Source organism: Cynocephalus volans, chromosome 7, assembly GCF_027409185.1.
Source record: "Cynocephalus volans isolate mCynVol1 chromosome 7, mCynVol1.pri, whole genome shotgun sequence".
NCBI classification, from domain to species: Eukaryota; Metazoa; Chordata; class Mammalia; order Dermoptera; family Cynocephalidae; genus Cynocephalus; species Cynocephalus volans.
In genome coordinates, this window is record NC_084466.1 from 36,203,894 (window position 1) to 36,228,636 (window position 24,743).

Consider the following 24,743-nt stretch of genomic DNA (forward strand, 5'->3'; position numbering starts at 1 on the left):
AGAACAAACAATTTTTGAACCCCAACAATTCACTAATTGAATTGTTTTCTTAAATGTGAATTTGGACTTAAGAGGGTAATGCATGTCCCCACTTGCCGCAGCTCTGACCACTCCCTGCTGTCTTACAATAGGCAGCTCCACACAGTGACACTCTCTGCCTAATCTCTGAAGCCTTTAAATTTGCATTCTATGTGTCTAAATGTCTTCTGTGAACTGTAAGGAATTATAAGGATATTGTAAATATTGTGTATTTCTTCAAAAACAAGAATCATACTTTAATATCCTCGTGTCACAATAGTATACATTGAATGCCACACAGATATTGAGATCTAAATAAAATTTTCTAGAAATAAAATCATCTTGATGGTGTCTTGATGGAAGCTGTGGCTTTCTCCATAGAAGATTCACCCTCACAAATCTGATCAAATTGCAAAACATTGATTTCCAGGGTCCAAGACACTAACTAGTCTTCCTTTGGCTTTCCAGAGAACATTTACAATCTTTTAGAAAAAGAACTTAATGCTTCACATGGATTGAAAACCTGTATTTGTATTCTACAGCAGTGGTTCAGGGCATGGACTTTTTATGAGGAAATCAAATAAGTAAATCAATAGTACAGAAAGCATTTACCCCAGGGCCCATCTGCTACCCTGTGGTTCATTATAGTACTTAATATTGCCATAATTAGAGTTCCTCTCTTGTGAGTTCAAGTAATAAACAGTATTTTGAATTATGAAAAGTTATTATATATCCATCTAAACAACTTCCAGAAAATCTTTACACACCACTGAGTATTGGGTATTGCATGGCACTTGGGAGATCGGGTGAGGACTTGGCCAGAACCAGGGAAAACAAAAGTTAGCTATTTCAGTCCCACTATTCCAAACTTTCCCTTGCAGGTGGGGTATTTTTATTTCTATCTAAGAGTGAAAGGATAAAATAAATGTAAGAAAATTGTATGTTCCAGACCTCTTTTCATTAATTTACATGAATGAAAAAACCCACAAGTTTACATCAGTTCCATTTCCTTATGCATAACTGGGCAGTTTTCTCCAGTGGTTTAAATAATACCTTCTGCGAAAGCTTTCAGATTGCTCTTTCATATTAACTTTACTCCTCTAGATACCCTATGAGCTAGGTTAATAACAAGAGCATTATTGGAAAGGAAAAAGGAGACAGGATGATTAGCTCCAAATCCTAATCCAGCACTAGAAATGGGTCACCCTCCCCGGGTTCTCTTCCTCTAGTCCTACCTCATAGAGTTGAGACACAAGTGAACAGGGATCCAGGTCAGCAAGAGGGGCTCCGTCAGATATAAGTGGAGCTCAACACAGACGCAAGTAGGAGAGAATGAATTTCAGCCAAGAGACTTCTGATGGTGCATCTCTGGGAGAGGTTAACAAATCATCCACTATTATTTTTACTCTGTAAAGTAGTGATCCCAAATATGTGGGCCATGGGCCCCCTGGAGATTTGGAAAGTTAATACAAAGAGGGGTGGAAGAATGCATACTTTCAAAGTGTAGGACAGGTCTTTTAAAAGGTCATGGAAAGATTCTTGTTTTCTTTTAATTCTATTTTTCCATGAACTTTTTTGAAGTACCATCATATATCCTCGAACATTTCTGTAGACTGCATAAATGTCTTGCACATATAGCTGCTACTGTTTCTAACATTGCACAATTTATATGTGCTGCTGTGGTCTAGTAAATACCAATTATTTTAAGTGCTGTTAAATTCACTGTGGTCTTGTAAGTATGCATTGCCACAATTATTACATGATAAATTACAAATACTATTATGTGTGGGTTATTGGAAAATAAATGAAGTTTTGTGTATTTACAAAGTTGGGGCCCACTATCCTAAAAGATATGATCAAGTCTGTGTTACAAAACACAACTGGATACAAGAAACCCAGTTTTTTGTTTTTGTTTTTGTTTTGAGTAATGAATACCTTGAAGCGAACTTTTCAACACTTCTATTCTTTCAGCATTTTCTTATTTCCATTCATACCTTCCTATATCTACTTTCTTAAAGTTTTGTTTCCAAGAAGTACTTATTAAATAACTTCTTTTTTGGTCTTTTCATGGTAAACAAATGCTTTCCATTCAGATTTTTAATCTTTTTAATTAAAAGTGTCCTTTCCCCCTCCATTAGTTTAGAGACACCTGACTGGGAGCTTTGAAGTTTTTTCCAATTTCTTTTGAGTTTATTTTTAAAATAATCACAGAATCTCTGACAATGATTTCTCAGCATCAGAGCCTCTGATAAACACAATGGGTATCTAGTCACCATATTTATTTTTATCACTTTCTGACAATTAGGAACATTCTGCATTACTATGTTTAGAAATAGTACTACAACCAGCAACATAGTCCTTTGTTTCACAACCGGCACCAAGCCAGATAAGTATGACATTATTTGGCGGAAAGAGTTTTATTTCCTATAGTTTATTGAGGTAATCAACAAGCAACTTATGTGCATATGCTAATCTCAGTTTAGACCTCTTACTGCTCAGTCTACAGACTCATCAAATATTGCTGCTCTACAGTAGAACACCTGGGAAAAGGGCAATTGTCATTATGGAAATCGTACTGGTCTTTTCCTATTGCTGGAACATCCATGACAGTCTAAAAGTTTAAAAGACAACTTGCAACCCACTACCTGAAAGGGAAGAAAACTGAGGCTGATTGTGGGATTAGGCAAGTCTACCTACAATAGCAATGAACTTTGGCTCTGATGCGCAATTGACACTGTTGGTATGGGTTCTGTGCATGATCATTTTTATTACAATTATTATCATTTTACACATGAAATGAATGTGAAAACCAAAGCTTAAAATACCACACTTTCATTGGGCTCAATTATAGACTTAAAGTCATATTTCAAGTACATCACACACACACACAAGATGGTATAAATCCTTCTGAATGCCTGTCCACTATACTTTTGCTTAGATCATTGACTTTGTAACCAAGGAAACAGTTCTGGATCTCAACCAAGAAATAAAGGGAGAAGTCTCATGAAAAAGTAAAGAATAATTACGGATGTTTCCTCAAACAAGTGATTCCTCAAACTAATTATCAAAATCACCTGGGGAATTTTTATTTTTTAAAATTCAACTTCTCATCCCCCATGACTAAAGTTTTACTCGGTCTTAGGTAGAGCCTAGGTCTGAATTTTTTATTTTAATTACTCATGAGGTATTTCCAACAATCAGCCAGGTTTGGGTACAACTTACCTGACCTTCCGTTCTTGGAGTGCACTATACAATCTAATCGCCCCCTAGAATTTTCCTGAAAACTCACCAAAGTTGATGATGGCAGCTACCCGAAGTCCAGCCAAGAACCAACTTTACCACCTCTTCCTTGTTTGCTAGAAATTAGAGAAACAGTACAGCACATGCTTGGACTGATCCTATCTAATATTGAATTGGCGCTTAGTGTGTACACGTGTTGTTTATAGTTATCATTTGATGGTCACTACCTGGGCCAGACCAGTACAATATTTTCAATATTAATGTTGATACTAACCAGTGAGTGAGCGACTTGGGGTCATTTTGAATGGTAGGCTTGCTATTATTCTGCAGCAACTACAACAGAGTCAAAGAAACAAGTGACAGGGTAAAGGACAGCACCAGGCTTTGTGCACTCCCAAGACCAAGAGCTGTCCTCACAGTGACCATGCAGCAGTGAAAGGAACCAGAAAGGACTTGGAAAGACCCCAGAAGCCTAGTGATGCTCAACTGGGAACTCAGCTTTGCTTGGCATAGACATGTCCCTTGGTTGAGTCATTTTAGTTCAAAGTGATACATGTCTGTTTGTTTGTTTTGTTTTAAAGACTGGTGACCATAGGAACTTTTATTCAGACATTAGCTGAAGCACCTAGGTTTTTTAGAGAGCTAGGTAAAATCAGCACTTTCATTATGATTTTTGTAGGTATGAGTGATCTGCTTTCATAAAATCATAGAAAGCTTGACTATGTTAAATGTTAAGTCACGAAATTATTTGGGGAATATTAGATTGACCCATTCTGTCTCCATTCATCCCACAGAGCTCTGAGACCCACACTCCACGCTCCCACTTGAGCTACTTTGCCTCTTCCAAGAGTTTCTCTGAGAACTTGAGTCTCAAGCATTTTATGAAATTTAGTAGAATGTCTTCAGGATGTTCAAGGTTACAAGGAGAGTCACACTGTGAAAGAAGGCCACACTGTAAAAGAAGCTACCTGGTTCTACTCTCATTCTGCTCACCGCTGTTACTGCTGTCCTCTCTCCTACACCCCAGCTCTGAAACCTCAGAGCCAAACAGTACCAGAGTCTGGATAGAAGGTGGGAATAGAGTAGTGATTAAGGGCATGAGCTCTGCACTCAGACTGCCTGGATTCAAATCCCACCCTGGTCAGCACTATGCCTTTGGACAGACTATTGACCCTTAGATGTATCATTTGTTAACTAGAAATGATAATAATGGTGTCTTCTCCACTAGGTATTTGGGAGAATGATGTGAAACTGTGCATTAAAGCACAAAGTACACACACAAACCAGGGGGGGGGGGGGAAGAAGATATAACAACCACAATTATTTTAAGTTGATACAACAAGCAAACAGAAAGGACATTGTTGGGGGGGAGGGGGGGAGGGAGAAGGGAGGGAGGTTTTGGTGATGGGGAGCAATAATCAGCTACAATGTATATCGACAAAATAAAATTTTTAAAAAAAAATAAAAAAATTTAAAAAAAAAAAAAAAAAAAAAGCACAAAGTACAGAATTTGAAACATTATAGGTGCTCATAGATATCAGCCAGGAGGCACTTAATATTTGATGATCCACTGAGCTATGAAATGAAACATCTAGTCTGATCCCTGTATCATAAATGAGAATCAGAAATGGAATCCAGCTCAGTGAGTATTTATTATTATTTATACTCAATTTAACACTGGTAGAAATCAAATACCAGTGATGTCAAGGAATTTGCAGTCTAGTTAGGAATATTTTAGGAATTTTTTAGGAATATACTACAAACACGTGGAACAGGAAATCTGAGAAAATACACAAGGTGACAAATCAATAAAACAGAAAATAAAAGCTAAATGAAGCCATGTTCAGAGTTGACTAGTGATATCCAAGGAAAGCATTTTGGAGGAAACATTTTGGATTTGATGTTAAAAATGAGAAGTAACTGATATATGGTGAGTACAAGAGAAGGATATTTCAAATGTCGGATATTGTTAGGAAACATACATTGATTGCCATGGTTGGAAGTAGCAGGTCCATGCAAAAGCCCAGCTCTGGTGAGATGGGGGAGGAACAGATGATGAACAGAGAAGGCCAAATGGGAGAGTCTGTGATGCGTCCCATGGGCATTTGTAGCTGTAGGCCCCCATAGAAAGACAACAGGAGAGGACTGGAAGAGGCCCAGCAAAGCAGCAGCCTGTGCCTTGTGGGAGTGTGGGTGTGGGCCTCTGAGCTCTGTGGGATGAATGGAGACAGATCAGGTCAATCAAATAGTATTCCAGAAACAAGTTCATGACTTCAATATACTCGAGATTTCTTTCGCTTTATGAAATCGGGATCTCTCACACACAGAGAGAAGTTCATGACATCATGCTCCCTCTGCAGTGATGGGGTGGCACGTGTGCACACACCTGTAAGGCTGTAAGGGGGAGGGACTATGGGAAACAACAAAGAATAAAAGCAGGATCTGGTGAAAGGCAATTGGATCTATATTCAGATCCTGGCTTTGCCAGTTGCTAGCTGGGTGACCTTGGGCAAGCTACCTAACCTCTCTGAGCTTCAGAGTCCTTCTGGGTAAAACATGGATAATGGGCACCTTGCAGCATTTGTTGTGGCGATTAAAGGTAATACATGCAGCACGGTGTCTTGCATACAATAAGCACTCAATAAATGCTAGATATTATTGTGGCATGCGATACAGGCAACTGAACCCAAACAACATGAAGGATGTAGCCTCGAATTGAAAATACTCAATGACCCTATCAGAAATCCTGTATTTTGCCTTTCTAATTTTTAAAATGTATTTGTATTGAAACTTTTCATCATTTACTTATGAGACGTAAACACCTCAGAAGTTGTGTTTGCCTGCCCCCTAGTGGTAAGACCAGCCCACTTCAGGCATGCCTCAGAATATCTCCTTTTGCTGATTAGAAACACCAAGGCCGGAGAAGGAAGTGACTTCCCCAAGGTCATCGTGTTTTATTTTTTTAACATTTCATATATTTCCTTCCATCTTTTTATTGAAACATAATTGATAACACATATTTGTGGGGTACAGACCTCACTCTCAATTCCTGTGTATAATATGTGATCAAATCAGGATAATTAGCATGTTTGTCATTACAATATGTAGTTATCTTTGCATCTATTAACTAATTCCTCACTGACCCCCTCCACATCCCCCCCACCCCTAGCAACACAGGTCTGTTCCTTTCTTTCTTCATTAGCTCCCACTTATGAGTGAGGACATGCACTATTTCTTTCTGAGCCTGGCTTATTTCACTTAACATAATTTCCTCCAAGCTCATCCAGGTTGCTGCAAATGGCAGAATTTCATTCATTTTTATAGCTGAGTAGTATTGCACAGTGTTTATATACCACGTTTTCTTTATCCACTCGTCCACCAATGGATGTTTAGGTTGGTTCCAACTCTGGGCTATCGTAAATAGAGCTGTGATAAACATGGGGCTGCAGGTATCCCCTTGATGCAATGATTTCCCTTCCTTTGCGTATATACCCAGCAGTGGGATTGCTGAATCACAGGGTAGTTCTATCTGTAGTTGTTTGAGAAAAGGTCACAGCATTTGAAGAGGTGGTATTGGAATTCGGGCAGGTCTTGGCATTCCTCTTCATGGTCTTTTCTAACCACTGCAGGGCTGGAGAGAACTGAGGTAAGTTTAAGCTGGATGTTTCATGGATACAAAGTACTGGCCTCCCTCACTGCGCCTCTCTTAAGCAGTAAGGCTGTTTGCCCTTTGTAAGGAAGGGGTTTAAATGGTTCCATGGAGCCGGACATAAATGGTTGTTGAAAAATAAAGGAAAGCCTGCAATGCTGCGATCAGAGAAGGCTGGGCTCCCAAGAGGCAAAAGAAGCCACGTGGATGCATATTAAGAAAATCGTGATTTAGGGGTCACCAAGAACATTTTTTACCAGGAACCAGGCTGGGTGGGATAGGAGGGATAAAAGCCCTCTCACCCTGGGGGGTGGGAAGGGGTGGGGATGGTTTGCAGCCAGATGAACTGGTTTGAATCCTGGCCCTGTCTCTCACTTGCTCTATGGTCTTTGGCTAATCTTCAGACACTAGATCCTGTCATCCCTAGAAGTTTAGTTTGAGAACAAATCATTGGTCAAAAGAACTACATTTGAGTATCAAACAGAAAAATTTTCAATAGAAAAAGTGTTTTGTGCATAATAGAGCTTGATATAAGTTCAAGTTGTTACCATTTTCATGTTGCACTAGAAGGTGGGTATAAAATCTACAACGCTGGGGGAAAAATGTCTCTAACTTATTACCCTGTTGTCAACAAGGCTTCTATCCTCTCTGAGCCTCACTTTACTACTCTTGAAAGAAATATTCACTTGACAGGTTAATAAAGAGAGTTCATGGCAGTGTCTAGATGTTTATTAAATGTTAGTTGAATCTAAAACGAAAGCAATCAATCCTCAATTTTCTCCCTGTCATTGTCTACCCTAAAACCTTAAAACAAGCAGGGCAGGAACTAGAGATGAAACTCCAATAAGTCAATTTGGAAATTTGGTTAGAGGTTTGGTTGGCAGACAAGACTAATGCCCACATCAAATGCAACTCTGCAGATTTATAGGTAGATGAATTGCCCTCAGTAAATCTGGCCCATTCACATGACGAGGTAGCATGGCTGTATTTAGACAAATATCTGCCTTTTCTTTTGAAATTTAGGGAAAAGAATTTGCTGATTATTAGGATTTTTCAAACTGTGTTCTATAAACAATAAGTTTTTAGAAGATTTTAGAAGAAAGGAATAGTCATACTAAGAGGAGTGCAAGCAGGTGGGCTTCTGGGCCCCTCAACTCAGGTTTAACCTGAGCAGCCAGATTTTCTATGATTTTATTGGGTGGGGAGGGGAGTTTCTGTCCTCAGACAATTTTTAAAACTATGACAGGGCCAGCCCATCGCCCTAATGAGGCCTGGTGATAAGTTCCATCCTGATTAGCTGGGCCTTCTTACATGCTCCAGAGGTGGCACCATGAATCCCAAGCAATCCTCTTATCAGTGAAGATTGACAATCACGGAGGGGAGAGGCTGCATAGAAGTAGCTGGAGAGAGCATTAAAGCTGCTGGCTGATGGGAACCGGAGGCTGAGGCACCAGGTGCTGAGGACGGGGGATGTGCTGGTCAAAGGGTCAAAGCTTCAGCCGGACAGGAGGAGTGAGCTTCAGGATCTACCACACAGAATGGTGACCACAGTAATAATGCATTGTATATTTCCAAATGACTAAAAGAGTAGATTTTAAAGGTTTTCATCACAAAAAAAATAAGTATGTGAGATGATGGATTTGTTAACTAGCCTGATTTACTCATTCCACATTGTAAAAATATATCGAAACATCACATTATATCCCATAAATATATACAACTATTATTTGTCTATGAAAAATAAAGTTTTAAAAGAGTATCTGGCATGGACTTATTTTGTGCCAAGCATTGTCCTATACCCAAAATTAATTCGGTTAATGCCCATAACGACTGCATCATCTGTATTTATCATGATCCCCATTTTACAGGGGAGGAAATTAAGACACAGAAAGTGAGTAGTGGAGTTCGGTAAAAGCCATAGTTTGGTGCCAGACCTGCACTCTCAGTCTCTCTGCTAGATGCTTCTCATCACACAAACAGATCACGCAAATAACCGTAAAACTATGAGGGAAAACAATCAGCTCCAACGTTGTTAGGAGTAAGCTGGTAGACAAGGGATCATAGGCTATTACAGGATGGAATCTTTAGTCCAAGTATCCTTCCCTAAATTTCCTACTGAGGAAGCCCTAACTGCAGAATAGGCCACAGTGATGTCCCTAAAATAGGCCATTGCAAGAACAAATTCTGATGGAAGCTTGTTTCAGCTCAAAGTCACTTGCCATCTATATACTTTATAAATGGGATTTATATAATTTAAAAATATTTCAATATTAAAATGACTAGTGTCAACCAAGAAAAAAATACATTAGAGAAAAATATTTCCAAATATGTTTATTTGGGCATAGAAAATAGGACTATAATCTGGAATGCATACCATGAAAGGCCAGGAATGCATTCAGTGAGGGAAGGTAAGAGAAAGCTTTTATTGGCAAAAAGGCAAAGGTTCATGTAAACTGCTTGGAAACAGTTCATTGGTTTCAGAGGCTCAAAGTCAGATTTATCATCAGTTCATTGGTTCAGATGCTGTTACCGGGCAGTTTCTTGTCAGAGCCTCTTATCTGAATTACTGCATTTCTAAAGAAGGTGTAGTGATAAACCTTTTCACAGAAACACATGCATACGTGCAAAGCAGGAGATGCACGAAGGATGTGAAGGGATTTCTGATGAGATTTAGAAAAGTCCTTGGAAACAGTTATCTTGGACAAGTAAGCATGAGCCCCCCTCCTTCGTGCTTTTCCTGGCCCTGTCTTGTCTGGGTCTGACAGAAAGTGATTTCATCAGCTTTGACACTACTTACCAGTGAAATTACCTAACCCTACCTCCCCTTGATCTACCACCACCAGACTTCCAGTAAAACCACCAAACCCACAGCTACCATGCTTATCCCATGGTTTCATGCCACCCTTGTTGGTCAAGCCAACAGTACAAGATGAGAAATCCGTCAGCAGTGGCTCGTTCAGTATGCTTTACACACTCAGTTTTAGCAGGTATGTGGTCTCACTTGGGAGAGTGTGGTGCTAGTAACACCAAGGTCACTGGTTTGGATCCCCATTCTGGCCAGCTGCCAAAAAAATAAAATATAATAAAGGACATCTTGGGCTGGCTAGTTAACTCAGTTGGCTAGAGGGCAGCCTTATAACCCCAAGGTAATCCATGCCCGTCAGCCGCCAAAAAAAACCCAAACAAAATGTACTCAATAGATAAATCTATCTCCCAAACAAATTCTATGTTCCTAGACCTCCTTGTCCTTCAATGAACGAACAGTAGGGCAGGAATGTCTTCCTGTTCCAGCAGAGGTTAATTACCACGGAGTTAATGAAGCTTAAGGTTCAGGCTCCTTACTTGGACAGTAAGGCATTCACACGGTCATAAGATTTTGTAAAGTTCACAAAAGAAAAATATTTTAACCACAATCAGTTAAGACCACTGTCTCTTTCCATTCCTGTTTTCCCCCTGTTCCACCTCCCTTCTTGTCAGAAGACAGTGGGGTGGCCATGGGCATTTTGGGAAGCTGGCTAAGGAAGGGGAAGTTGATTCAAAGGATATGTCATTTGTGTGAGGTACAGTCACATGGCTTGCAGTCACTTCTATGTGTTACTAGCTGTCCTGGTACAGGAACAACTTCCAGGAAATCCTTGTTTTCCTGGTGCCACCCCATCCTACAGTATCGTGATGTGCAGATGTGAGGCAGAAGTCAAGGGAGAGATGAATGTGGCGCCAACCAGCTTTAGAAGCATTCAGCAGTAGGGAAAACCCAAGGTTTGAAACAAAATCAGAAGCTGGTCTGTGGAAAGCTCTTCCCATGCTTACAGTTCATAGATGAAAGAAAATTTTGAGAGGGTTTTCCAACTCGGAGAATCTTACAAATTTACATGGCATAGCTAAAAGTGTGAAGCCGAAAGAAATACGAACTGTCAATATATCGCTCGACTGTGCTAAAGGAAGGACTAAGTTCTATTATCTCTATAAAAATGTGTTACATCATCAGAGTCATATGAAGACACAGAGTATGTAGCCAAAACTGTAGGGAAAAACTATTCCATAAGTGTGCCCAGCAGTTAATGAATTAAAATGCCCTAACTAGACTCTGATGCTCATACAATTTGTCAGCTTTTAAAGTTTTGTAATCTCTTGGGATTTTCCAATTTAAAATATACACATTAGCATCTGCTTGTATTCTCAAAGAGGGTGACATTTCCATAAGCTTCAGACCCCATCAATCTGCACCTGCCCCTGTGCCTTACCCGCCGACTGTGCTTGGAGCACTTGGATGCTCTTTCCTCTGCCTGGAATACTCTTTCCCTAGAAAGGTGCAGGTGTCACTCCCTCACTTCGTGCAGGTGTCTGCTCACAGGGCACCATACTCCAGAATCCTTCCAAGGAAATTCCTATCTAAACTAGAATCCCCTCCATTCCCCACCACTTTCTACCCCTTTATACCACATTACTTCACAGCACTTACCACCTGTGTGTCCCCAACTTTAATACAAGCTCCATTAAGATGGGAGACTCCATCTGTTTTGTTCTCTGCTTTATGTGCCTTGTTGAGATCAATGCCTGCCACGCTGTGGGCACTCAATAAATATTTGTGGGTTAAATGAACAAAAAAAAGTGTGTATGTATATATATGTACATGGGTGTGTGAGATAATATGGATACATATCTCTCTATATGTCAATATATATCCATACAGGTAAATAGATATTTGGACACACACACACACACACACACACACACACACACACACACACACACAAATCCATTGAAGCATTGATCTGCCTAATGGGGACTCTCCGGACTCAACTAACAGCTGATGAAAATTCAATTTGGAGGAGCAGGAGCAATCGTCCTCCTGTGGTCCATATGCCTTTGTTCGCTCAGGTTATTGTATTTTACATTTTAACCAGTGGTCATTCCAGCTATTTATTCTTATCTTTCTCAGAGAAGCCCCAGGTAAAAATCTAAAAAGAATAAAACCTTTATTTCAAAAAGTGGCAGTTTTTAAAGTCAAGACTCGGGTGTCCTGGTAAATACTTGCCTCTCCCACAGAGAGTCAGAAAGAAATAATTGCAGCAAAATCCCACCGGCAAAGGGTAGTGGGTTCATTGGCTGGGGGGACGTTGAGATTTCTGAAACACGACGCTCTATCCAAGCTGGCAGCTCATTCTGGGAAAATCATGGACTCTCCAGGCCATGGCTTAGATGTGCTAAAGCGTTCCTAAATCTCTTCCCACACGGGAAAACAGCCCTAAAGCTCAAGAGGAATTAGGACGTGGTTTCTCCACATGGCAACAGGCAATGATCATTTAACTGTCCGGTTAATCCTTCGGGCAGGGTCCTATAGGATTTGGCACTGGGGTGTCCCCAGACTACTAATATTGGATTGATTTGTGATTCAAAAGCTGACTAAAGAGTTAAAAAACAGGAGAGAGAAAGGGGTGCAGGGGAAGAGGCTTGCTGGACTTTTTCCATCTGTGCTAACACTGCCACCTAGTGTTGAGTTCATAAAAGAACCAGCAGAGGACAGTCGCATCAAGTGCTATTTACTATTGATTTCCTAAAACTGTGTCAATCATGTTTCATGTCAAAAGCTGAAATAACGTTTTTAGAACACAGCTTATTTATTCTTCTAAAATTCAGCGTTCACCAGTTGACAGTTAACATATACTCGTATTGTTTTTATTCGCCAGCCTCCTTTTCTAATAGCTTTATGTTAATTCACTCGACGGGTGGTCACAGGAAACTCACGAGAGAGGGGCTGCTAGTGATCCCCACTTTACTTTTGTTTTACGCATAAGGAGAGTGAGGCACAGAGAAAGTCAGTAGGTCAAGGTTATGCATCTAGGAGGCAGCTAAGGCTTAGAAAGTGGTCTTAACCGTTACACCATCCTGCTCCTCACCCCAAGTGCTAATTGCTGTAAAGACGATACAAAGCAATTAGAAAACAGATTGAACCTTCAAGGAGCTGGGGGGAAAATACAGCTCTTTGTGGAAAAAGAACAAAATTAGGGGGAGACTGAGTGTTTTATCTGATCATTGGCTTTTTGCATGGAGATTTGTGCATCTGAGAGTTTGTTTCTACAAGTGCATTATAACAAAGAGTGAGTCCCACAGCTGACACTCCAGTTCTGCAGCAGGTGCCAATCAATGTGTTTAATACAATCCCCTTCACACAGAGTCCTAAGAATACATTAAAAGGATGTAAGACGGGAAGACCGCAAACAGGGAATTAAAAGATCTAAGGTGCCCTGTCTGAGACACCTTCAATTCACTTCACTTCTCTGGCTTTCAGTTTACCAGGACTAAAAACATTTTTAATCCCACTTTTTAAAATAATAAACCTTAGTTTAGAAAAAAATAAAGAACATAGCCCCCGGTATGCATATTTACATATACATCTTATATAACCACTATAATAATAATGTTGTGTACATCATTAAAATATGCTAAAAATAAAAGATAAAAAAAAGAGAAATATAAAAAGCAGTAATGTTAACTATTTACTGATACAAAACCAAACTTTCCTCCCTCAAATTTTTTTTTCTTAATATCTTTGTGAAAACAATATGGTTGAATATTTTTACAAAATATCTTGGCTGGTGATAAAAAGAGAGAGGAAGATTTCGTTGTGAGCTTATGTCTACATCGCTGTCCCAAAGGCATTCAGGTACAGGTGGAAGGAGTTGGTCCCTGGCTGGTTTACTAAGTCATGGCACCTATTGTTCAATGTCATCAATCGGTTTAGCAGAGGTTTGGTTAAAAATGAGCTAGTTAATTTCCATCTCACTACAGTCACTCACTAGACTCTTCCCCTTTGTTTATATTTTAATAAATTTGTTCAAACTCTCCTGAAATTATAGTATTTGAAAATATTTTAAATATATTAGTCTCCAATGAGAATTTTTTATGCATGAAGCATTTAGTTTTTTGCAACAAAACCATAACGATGGAAGCTTTTTAAACATTCATTTTTCAAAATATTCTCCCTATAACATGGTTCTTTCAAAAGAGTTATTTTCTTATTCGTTTTTAAAATGTCAGCTTTATCTTACAAGATGACTAAGTTTATGTTTGTTATTTTAAATACCTACTAGGAAAACTACATACAGCCACTTATAAGGGAAAAGGGCAACAAGTTTAGAACACTTTTTTATTTTTTTTGCAAAAGAAAAAATGTAATATCTTCAATTACTGCCAAAGGAATGAAAACAAAGCCAACAAATATTTATGTAGCAAAAAAAGATTTTCATGGTCATTCCCTGTCTCATTACAAAAAGTGATTCTACTCTAGCAAAGATCTTGTTTGATAAGATTAACCACATTTGTGAATTTCTGGCCTCAACTTGAAGCTGAAACTTGCAATACTATGCAGTAAAAATAGTATAATAATATATAAGGCTCTCTGTAACTTTATTCTGGAATCTCTTTTTTATACCAAAATAGCTATTCCATGAATGGGTAAGCTTACACAATTTTATCATAAATTGTTTTTAATAAAGAAGTAATTTACTGTTGAGTATCTATCTTCTGGAATGTTTTTCTTCTGATGGCTCATAAAGTAGTTTTTCTTGTATTTCATCACTGAAACCGAATTTAGCAAGTACCATAGGCTGAGATATAATGGAGACGCCTGTTCTATGTAGCAAACCTCCCACACCGATTTGTTCTCCTATTGTTTCTTCTTGACTTCGGCAATGTTTTCTGTTCCTCTTCCAGCAATATTTGCTGACAAAGGAATCTCCATAATATTTTCAGTACATTATATTAATGTCATATATTATTTCAGCCATTTTAACCTCAAAAGGAAGAGCAAGGGTATTTGCCTATCAACTGCTACCACAAAATAAAATCTCAGAAGCAGCTTCTAAATCACCTATCATTATATTTACCATATTACATCCTATCATGATGGGATTAAATCTAGACTTTAAACGTTGCTGGAAAAAACTGTAGGGGGGGGTTCTACATGCTCTTCATGCTTAGCTTAAAATCTCGCTTGCAAGGTGATAACACAGTAAACTGCAATCCTTCACAGTGTGCTAACCAAGTGAGGACGCCACTGTTAACCCCTCCAGTGTGGAGCTCTCGCTGAGCCCTTAGGACACCTCAGGTTCTCTATGCCGCAAGTGACAAACAGCCGTAAGGGCAGGCATATGTGTGTCAACCCTTCTATGAAACATCAGGAAAGCCTGACATTTCTATTTTCAGGCATAAAAATATATATGTCTTTTAATATGTTCTTCCTACCAATACAGTGGATCATCTTGCACTTCATTTTGGACGCCACTACCATAAGAAACGAGCTACATACTTGGCACAACAGATACTGTAGAGGTATTTGAAACAACTGCTATCCCACTGAAAATGAAGTCTACAGAGATTGTGGGGATTTTGCTGTCTTTTAGTGATGAGCACACATTTATAAGGATAATTTGAGAAAAATATATCAATATTTGCCATCAGAATCATATTATGTGCTGCCTTTAAAGAAACAAAGCCACGAGGGGAAAATATTACTTCATGTTTTCAGTTGGAAAAATATCCAAGTGACTTCGGTATGCTGAATAATGTCCCCCAAAGATGTTCCCATGCTAACTGCGGGAGCCTGTGCATATGCATGTTACCTTATATTGCAAAGGGACTTTGCATATGTGATTAAGGATCTGGGGGTAGAAATAGCCTTTTGCTGGGCAGAGCAGGCCTACTGACCCAAAAGAGTCCCATGCTGGAGATGAAGGTACATATGCTGAAGCTGAACACTGGCTGAGCTGTACTGCATAGACCTAGCCCTAGGCCAGATAGGAAAGTGGACGCCCCAGTGGAGTCCATCATGAAGCACTAACCAAGCAGAAGGACCAGATGCGACAATAGGTGCTACAGTGAACAAAGGTACAGAAACCAGTGAGAACAAAGGGTTTCCACAGGCCTACTGCAGGGTCATGACAATGTCACTATGTAAACATACTGAGCACTTAGATGGCACTCATGGGAAAGATGAGGGAGACAGGAAAAATCCCAATCTGACTGGATTTAAATCTGAAGAAGCTGTATTGAGTAAATAAAACTAGATTCGAGTGGCCTGCCTTCAGAAAAAATGGGCTACAAGTAGATACTAAGTTCAATCAGAAAAAATAATGTTAATTCTCGGAGCTGAACTTAATAGTGTGAAAATACCACAGCTGCTACTGTATCCCTAACAACCCTGGCACCTAGGAAATTCTCAATAAACACTGGTAAGATGAACTGAGGAGGCTCTCTCCCATTTTCTCTTCTGCCCGCTCTGGTCTCCTCTTCAGCTGTGAGCTATATTCCTGAGACAAAGACTTCAACATATACCAAATGAAGGCACTGTGGACATTCTAAACCTCATCACATATCTGAACTTGAGACAGCCTCAAATGCAGCATTTTACACCTAAGGGATCCTAGACAGTCGGTCTGATTTGGAGGTAGGAACGGATCAAGAGCACACACGACTGGAGGGCTTGAACCAGGAGTTCTTCTGCCTATCTTTGATGGACGTTTTCTTACTGCTGTACAAAAGGTCGAAAGAGCAAACAAGCTTCTGACAAAACAGAGGAACTCTCTGTTTAGCCTGAAATGGCAAAGGCAGATCAATGCCTCACATGTGGGTCTGTGACACCGAATTCATTACAGATCTAATAAAGCATTTTAGTTTAAAAAAAAAAAAGTAACAGCAAGTAGCACATAAAATTTGTACATTAAAAGCCTGAACTTATCCTAGAAAAAACTGCTGCATCATTTTCCGTATCCTAATAGGCCTCTCCTATGGAATTTTGAGTGTCTTATTTCTTCTCCGATCTAATTTTAATAGTAAGGAGTTATAATAATCTTCCACAGAATTAACGCTGTGGAAAAATATCCAACTATTCACAAAGAGCTCTCTGAGGATTTTTACAATGTAAGTATTAAAGAGCATCACAAAGAATTGTCAGACAAAATAATCAAGAGACTTAAAAGATCACCTAAACGTGTTAAACAATACCATGGGATTCAAGTATGTAAAATCTGTACCCTTAAATGTTTAAAATTTAATCATAAAAGGATGAGTATTTAATCTATGATTTGCTTTCATGAGTTGTTATATGAGAAACCTGAAAAAATATGAGATATTTCTCACACTTTAACCAAGTACTCACAACTAAACCAGGTTCCCAATTTTTCACCTCACCATTACCATAAGCTGATCTTTTATATTTGCTAAAAGCACATCAATTTTTTAATCAAGTAACTTCTCCCACATAAAATCCTTGTTGGGAACAATCAAAGGAAATATCCTTGTCCCCTCTCTGGCTCTCTATACGCTGCTTCTTAAACTCATTGAAAACAAGACAGGGTCTTGCATAATGCATGCACTCAGTAAGTGTTTTTCGAGAGCATTTATAAAAGCTAACTGTGGTAAACATTGTGGTGGACTCCCCAACATTAATCCCATTATACCCCCATCGATCAGCAATAACGTGCTTATAAGGTGACCTTCACTGAGAAGGTCCTGACTGCCATGAGAATGGGATGACCCTCAGTTCAAAAATTGGTAAAAAACTCAAATCTGGCCAGTGAGAAGAGAGATATTTTGCTGAGGTCTTCTGTGTTTTCCTACACACTTGAGAGCAAAGAGAAGTCAAGTCTCTCTTCAAGAACAAGGACGCACGAAGACCGTCAGCCATCTTGCAACCATGGTAACAACTAACCTTAGGATCAGGCCAAAGTTGTGACGGCCAAACAGCCTGCAATAAACTATACCGTTCTTTGATGGCATTACTGAACTGCTGGATGAATCAACCTTCCTGAATTCCTCTCAGATGAAGAAATGAACTTCTTTATATTTAAGTCAGTTTAAGCATACGGAGATGCATTAATGAATATCATTTCCTCCTCTGCTATTTAAACCCAATCTCCTATTTGTAGCTACCTTTAGACATTTCTGCCTGCATGTTAACCCTGCAGTATGTTCTGTCCAAAACAGAACTCTACTCCTCTCTCAACAAACACCAGACTTAAACTACACAGGCCTGAGGTCCCAGAGTTATTTTCTGAGTCCTCTTGTGTTGGTGAGTTGGGATCTCTCACCCAACTACTTATTTCTTTTTGCAGGCCTCACCATCCCAGGTCAGATCTCCACCACTTCAGGGATATGTTATCACACAGAGCATGTCCACTGATCTGCTCATTCTTCTGCAAAACAGGCCAAACTGAGAAAGGTTTTGGTGGGAACACAAAGTAACGGAAGAACCACTGGGATGTTGATCTCAACTCAGAAATAGTATTTTATTCCTTGCACATGCTCTGTCAAGATTGTATTTGCCCTTAAAGACACAGTTCAAATATTAACTCTGCTGTGAAGTAGCTACTACTCTCTTAGTAAATGACTCCTGGATTCTCACATGCTGTGTTTCTCTCATAGCCCTGGTCTCTTCTACTACGTACTCAAATCCTCTGGATATGTGCCTCTTTCCTCCATACAAGAATAAGGACTGCTTTGTATTCATCACATATACTCCCAGCACCTATATGTTTTATGAAAAAGAACCTGGAAGTTGGTTTTTTTCTGCCCCCCTATGCATGGAATCAGTTTTAATGCCATTTTTCCTGGCAAGAACTGGGACTTGTGTTAGCATGCCTTTTAATCCCTCTTCCAGATCATGGGGAAGGATGTTAACGTACTAAATAAAACAAGTAAAATCCCAACCCTGACACACCCTATTAGACATGCCTCTCCACTCGAACAATCAGTGATTATTTTATTATTTTATACCAATTCATTGGAATTCAGATAATTTTTTTTTCTGCTAGTTTTCTCTCTGTGAACATTTCAAGTAAAATGCTAAGATTAAATTCTTAAACAGAACAAATTTAATTTTCATGCTACTTTCCTCCCTGAATTAGCACTGAGGAAGGTCCATCCATGCCTTAACGTGTGTAGGGGGTAAAATCATCCTCTCCCATTCTCTAGGTTTGTGTCAACCCATGAAACAAACATTTGCTTTCTCAGAAATACTGGAAGAAGAAATGATCTCTTCTCTCTACTCTGCTCACTCCTGTGTTCCCATGGAGGGAGGACTGATGAATATACCACCCTCTTTGGTACAAACTGAAGCTAGAAGTTGCCACTCACATCTCACGCATGCCTGAACCCTTGATCGCTCCTTGATCTCGTCTTTTGAACTTCTTGCCCACAGGCCACACAAAGTCTTCTCTCCTCCACATGGTTAGCCACAAACATGGGAACAAAGAGCTCTTCTCTTCGCTGCTCACTTGTTGAGCTCAACTCAATTAGAAGAAGTAGGAAGTTTCCCAACAAAAATGAAACTGATATTTTTTACCCTTACCTCCAGTAAAGGTTCCCAATTGGCTCAGTGCACTGAAGAAAGAGGCATACGATTCATTAATTACATACATAAGCACAAGTAATTGTCAAGTGTGTAACTGAACAAATGAATGGCTAGAGAATACATCTGTACCTACTGACTCTCTAAGTCAAGGATATGAAGAGGTAAGTTTCGGGAATATTTATGAAATTTTGAAACACAGAACTTGCTTATGCCTTCATCTGGCGTCTAGACAGCAATTTCTGACTCAGCTTCTCCCTACTGCCCACAAAGTATACATAAAGACTTTGAAAATAATGAAAATTCTTAGCACTGAGATTTAAAACTGGCAATCCAGTGCTAGAATCTGGGAGGAATTTCCATCAGCTACCGTGAAGCTAAACTGTGAATTATAAATTAAGGGTGAAAGCTTGTTTGTAGCTTGAAATGATGCAGAGTGACCATGGCCTACATCTTGGCCAAGAGACCCAAAGTCTGCGTACCAGAACATGGCAGAGCGGGAATGCCACCAGCTGGCTGGCTCTGCCTCTCGAGGCAGCCTGTGCAGCTCCAACCCCATACCTTTCTTTCTGCAATATCCTGAGACCCTCCCAGAAACTACAGGCGAGGGGGAGGAGGGGAAGGACCACGTGAGTTGAGGTGACACACAACGTACTGGGACGTGCAGTTCCAGTTGCTAACACACAAGTATTATGGGGACTGATGACAGAATGTGGCCTGGAGATGGCTCTCCATGTTCTCCTTCAGTACATACTGCTGGGGAAAGGCCACAACATCATGGCCATTTAGCTAAAGTTTGCAGGCACTGGAGACTGAGCTAGGTATTGTACACATGAAGGGTCCCCAATAGAACCTTTGAGAAGGGCAATCCACCAACACCGATATGTGCATGATCACAGAAGAGGCACATTACAAACTGATCAGTTGTCAACTCTGTCCTCATTCTACTGGATCTGTGGGAAGTATGTCACAACAGGTCTCTTCTCTCCTTGAAATAAGGTCTTGGCTTCCAGGGCACCAAAGATGTGGTTCTTCTCCAACTCATTGCATACTTTTCTGCATCTCTGACCTCTAATGCTAATGGACCCCAGGACTCAGGCCTCAAACATCTCTGCTCTAGTTACAGCCAGAATCCAGGTGATGTCCTCCTGATTCTCAGCCTAAATTTCATCTGTACCTCAATGACTGTACATTTATATCTCCAGCTTGGACTTCTGGCTTGCATAGCCAGCTGACTACTCTACACCATCATTTAGGTATCTAGACTGTTTAACTTCATCATGTTTAAAATCCAACCCTCTGATCTTCCTTCCCCACTACTCCAAATGTGCTCTATCCATAACCTTCATTTCAGAAAAGGGAGATTCCATTTTTCCAGCTCCTCAGGCCAATACTTCAGATTCATCTTTTACTCTTCCCTTTCTCTTGTGCGACAACCATTTCATCATTAAATTCTATCAGCTTCACCTTCAAGATGCCTGTATATACACACACATACTAACTAACCTTCCCACCCCTCACTGCCTCCCCTGCTGCTACCCTGTTGAAGCAAACATCATCTTTTGCCTAGACAATTTCAATAGACTCCAATAACCTTAAAATGCAGAATCTCTGAGCCAATAATTTTACATCTATAAAAATAATATAAAGAAATACAAATATGATCTTAGAGAGTCCATTAGAGAATTTATATTAGGAACGTGTCTATATGCATAATATACACATATATATTAAAATTTAAATATTAGAAGCAACTGAAAATGTACATAACACAAGAATTATCAATTAATATCAGTAGCACCAAACAATGGAGCACTATGCAAAGATTTAAAAAGATTTTAGAAATGATTTTAGGAACACAGAGAAATCCAGTTTTTAACTAAGAACACAGGATAAATAGCTATATGTAGAATTAGTTTAAACACAGAGCTCCCGCCTTTGGAGTTTAGGATTGAGAATTATATTCTTTATGCTTTGAGGCATTGGACAAACTTTCCTCAATAAACAATCAGAAATAAATAATAAGTATTACACAAAATTAGATTTTTCAATTTTCCAGATTTTTAATTTTCTCACACATTAACATTTATGTACATATTTTAAACCTATTCTAATACATTTCTCATTTCCTAGAATTATCCACTCCTCTTACAAGGATTGAAGCAAGTTTATATTTTTGCTCAAAGCACGCAAAAGTTTTGTATTCTTGCATTCCCACTCCAGAATTCTGAAACATGAAAGAGTACTTTTTCTGCTCTATAGATTTTCTAAACTCACTGTTATTCACTCAAAGCAAAGATTTTGTTCAAATAATCCAACAATTCACCCACAACACCTCTTACCATAAAAATGTATTGTATTAAAAAACATAACTTCATCAAAATACAAATTAAGTTCCTCATTAAAAGTTTTCACTTCTAACAAAAACATCAAGACTGTAGTGATAGTTTCACAGGTACACATGTCAAAATTTGTCAAATTGTACACTTTAAATATGGGCAATTTATTATATCTCTATTATATCTTAGTGAGGCTGCTAAATAAAACATAATATCAAGAAAGGCCCCATAATGAAATATGCTTAAAAGGCCTGAAAGGTAGACACACACAGAGAAAAAAGAACCACTCCTTAAATGCACCAGCAAGTTTATTTACAAATGCAGCTGAACAGAAAGGCTCACTAGTTTCTGGGAAAAACTTGTGGTATACAAGCCATGGTTATTTGTCATTAATAGAAATAAGCAGTTTTCTATTGGGAATTGCTTAGCAACAATTCTGGTGAAGAAAATAGAGCTCCCTTCATCAAGCAAATAACATGTCACATAAGGTAAATTTTAAAAATCATATTATGTAGGTGGAAAGAAGGATGCAGAAAGCAAATTTGGGAGTGAATTTTAATGAAATTTTCCATGTGCTTCTGCATTAATTTAGTATATGTTACAATAAGCAGAGCAAAAGCAATTACACAATTATATTAACTATTTCAGATAGTGTTTAAGAACCTTTAAAAAAAAACAATAAAATACCCTCTTCAGAACACCACTAGAAAGTCAAACTAGATCTTATCAGCCTCAAAAACATTTTTAAGTTCTTATTTTTTCCCTTGTGCTTTTAAGATGCTGCATTCAAAAAGTAAATACTTCACTTTTCCCCACACATAATTACCTTCTTATAAATACACAACGACAAAAATAACAGGTTCTATCAAGACGACAATGGTCCTATGTAATCCAAAGAGGCAAAAAAAAAAAAGTTATGTTTTAAAAAAGAGAGCAAAAAAGACATACAACACATATTTATAGATCTACATCAGCAGCAACCACCTCTTCTTCTATCTCCAACAGTGCTTTCGTATGGAGGCTTACATCACATGGCAGTTGGCTGTCCAGCTGATCAGGCAAAGAGAGAAGAAAGAAAAGGGCTTAGATTCAGAAACACACGAATACTGCCACCTGGGATACATAGCAGTCATCACTCAGAGAGTGGCCCAGTGAGGTAGAGTCACCTGTCACTCACTCTTAGGATAAAGCTCAGCAAATTGCAGACTCTGGGCTCTAGAATTATTTGTAAAAATGGAGTAAAAATTAACTGCTAATATAGAAATAAATTACACTCAACTCTCTATTATTTGTATTGCAGGAGAGAAAAGGCATGGGCAATTTTACAATGATGATTCCAAAAATCAATTATATTTGGCTTTGGAATTTGATTAGAGAAAAGCACACACACATACACACACTCCCTGCTGTACATGCCCAGCCTTGACATTCTCCAACCTCATTGTCAGCTTCCAGGAAAAAACTGGACAGCTGGGGTAAGAAGGTACAGAACCCACCAACAGATAAGAGAGAGTTGAGTGGGCTTGAATCATTTCCAAAGCACTCTTCACATAAGGGGCTATATAAATACCTCAGAGTTCAAAAGCAAATGGATTTGCTGATACCACTTGTAACACCCTTTCACAATAAGGAAGAAACACGTTACCAGCATCAAGGTTCAAAATATAAATAGTAATAACAGTTGTCTTGCTGTAACTACAAACAATACACAACCTAATTATGCTATTCCACATTTTATAACACACAAACTCATGCTTAGACACAAAGTTGCATTTGAAGTTGCCAAAAAATTCAGTTTTTCCAAAAGTAATACTGAAATGCAATATAATAATCAGAATTAATGCTCTCTTTTTAAAAACACTATATATATTGATATATGATTATATATTAACATTAAAGCATAAACTGACTTATTCTTTTAAATGACAGTTTTTAAAGTTGGTCACATTATAAATCATATAATCAAAGCCACTGATGAAAAATAAGCTGAATGAGACCAATCCTTAGTCAAGAAACACATTATGGCCTACACAGAAGATTCATTTTAACTATTTTAGTTTATATTCTTGAGTCATTAGAGGTTTCTCCAGACCCTAGACAGACAACAAAACACACTGTCCTAACTTTTGGACACATATCCTCTCCAATTCGTCAGCCCCACAACCCACCCCTGTGGCTGGAACCCTAACTAGTGGCCTATTCACTATACACCCTCTTTGGAGGGAGCACATTAAGATTCCTGAAATTTGAAATCCTAAGGCAGTGAACTTGAGTGGGGGACAGCTGCAGATTCAGGGAAATTCATAGGAACCCGTGGTCTCCTTAAAAGACAAGAAATTTTCTCTCTGATTTGCTCTCTTACATTGGAGTTTGAGATAGCAGTTGTTGCAGTATAGTTGGTCATCCCTGATTCTGACTTCAGCTCCTGAGGAAGAGACTCCGAGGACACGATCACAGACCACACACTGGGGACAAAAAAATAAAGAGCATTCACAATAAGTCAGGTCAAGAAAGCTTGGGGTACTTCCAGAACGGGGGGCAGGGGGGGAGAGCAGAATGCAGCTTCCAAGCTCGTAGATACATTTAAGCAAAGGAAAAAAAGGGGGGGGGGGCAAAAGATGATTAGTAAATGAAAATCAAGCCTGCCAGATATGACATTATTTAAAGAATTCATAAAGCTAGTACGAAGAGCCAAGATGATCATTCTAAATATACCAGGAAAAAAAGTATAAATGACCTGCTGCTTGGCTTACAGAAATTTAGTCCTCATCCCCCTAGGGGAACAGAGGGTAAGGTGCCACATGAGAGAACTGGCCAAAGTGAATGAAGAAGGTTTCTGGCACTCCACTCTGGGATGGGCCACTCCCAGCATCCCCACTGCACTAGTTTGGCAGGTGTTTCCACATGGTACCTCGCTTCAAAGCTGGGTATTTCAGTTCTCTGCACTCAAACCCCAATTATTTTGACTCATTTTGCTCTGCTAAGGAAGAGCCCAAGCCAGCAATGTATGAGCTTAAACAAGCTGTGTTCTGCGGGACACCAGGATCAAGAACCAGAACCTTTCTCTGGCCCAGTGCAAGTTCAAAAATCAAACAGATGTGTCTCTAGAGACAGGTAGTGCAAACCAAGCAATTACAGCCTTAGTTCT

The 24,743-nt window shown here is 39.1% G+C and overlaps 1 protein-coding gene across 7 annotated transcripts in view; it reads right to left on the reverse strand.

The window, feature by feature from the left end:
• Positions 1-21,294: 21,294 nt before the first annotated feature.
• LMO7 (LIM domain 7) overlaps positions 21,295-24,743 on the reverse strand; it is a 119,258-nt gene continuing 115,809 nt past the window's right edge. For all 7 annotated transcript variants that reach the window (XM_063101719.1, XM_063101715.1, XM_063101718.1 and 4 more), the window contains 2 exons: positions 23,958-24,060; positions 21,295-22,645 (listed from right to left, as the gene is read on the reverse strand). In XM_063101719.1, the coding sequence (XP_062957789.1) occupies positions 22,623-22,645; positions 23,958-24,060 (126 nt within the window). In that variant the 3' untranslated portion in view covers positions 21,295-22,622. The remainder of the gene's footprint in view (positions 22,646-23,957; positions 24,061-24,743) is intronic.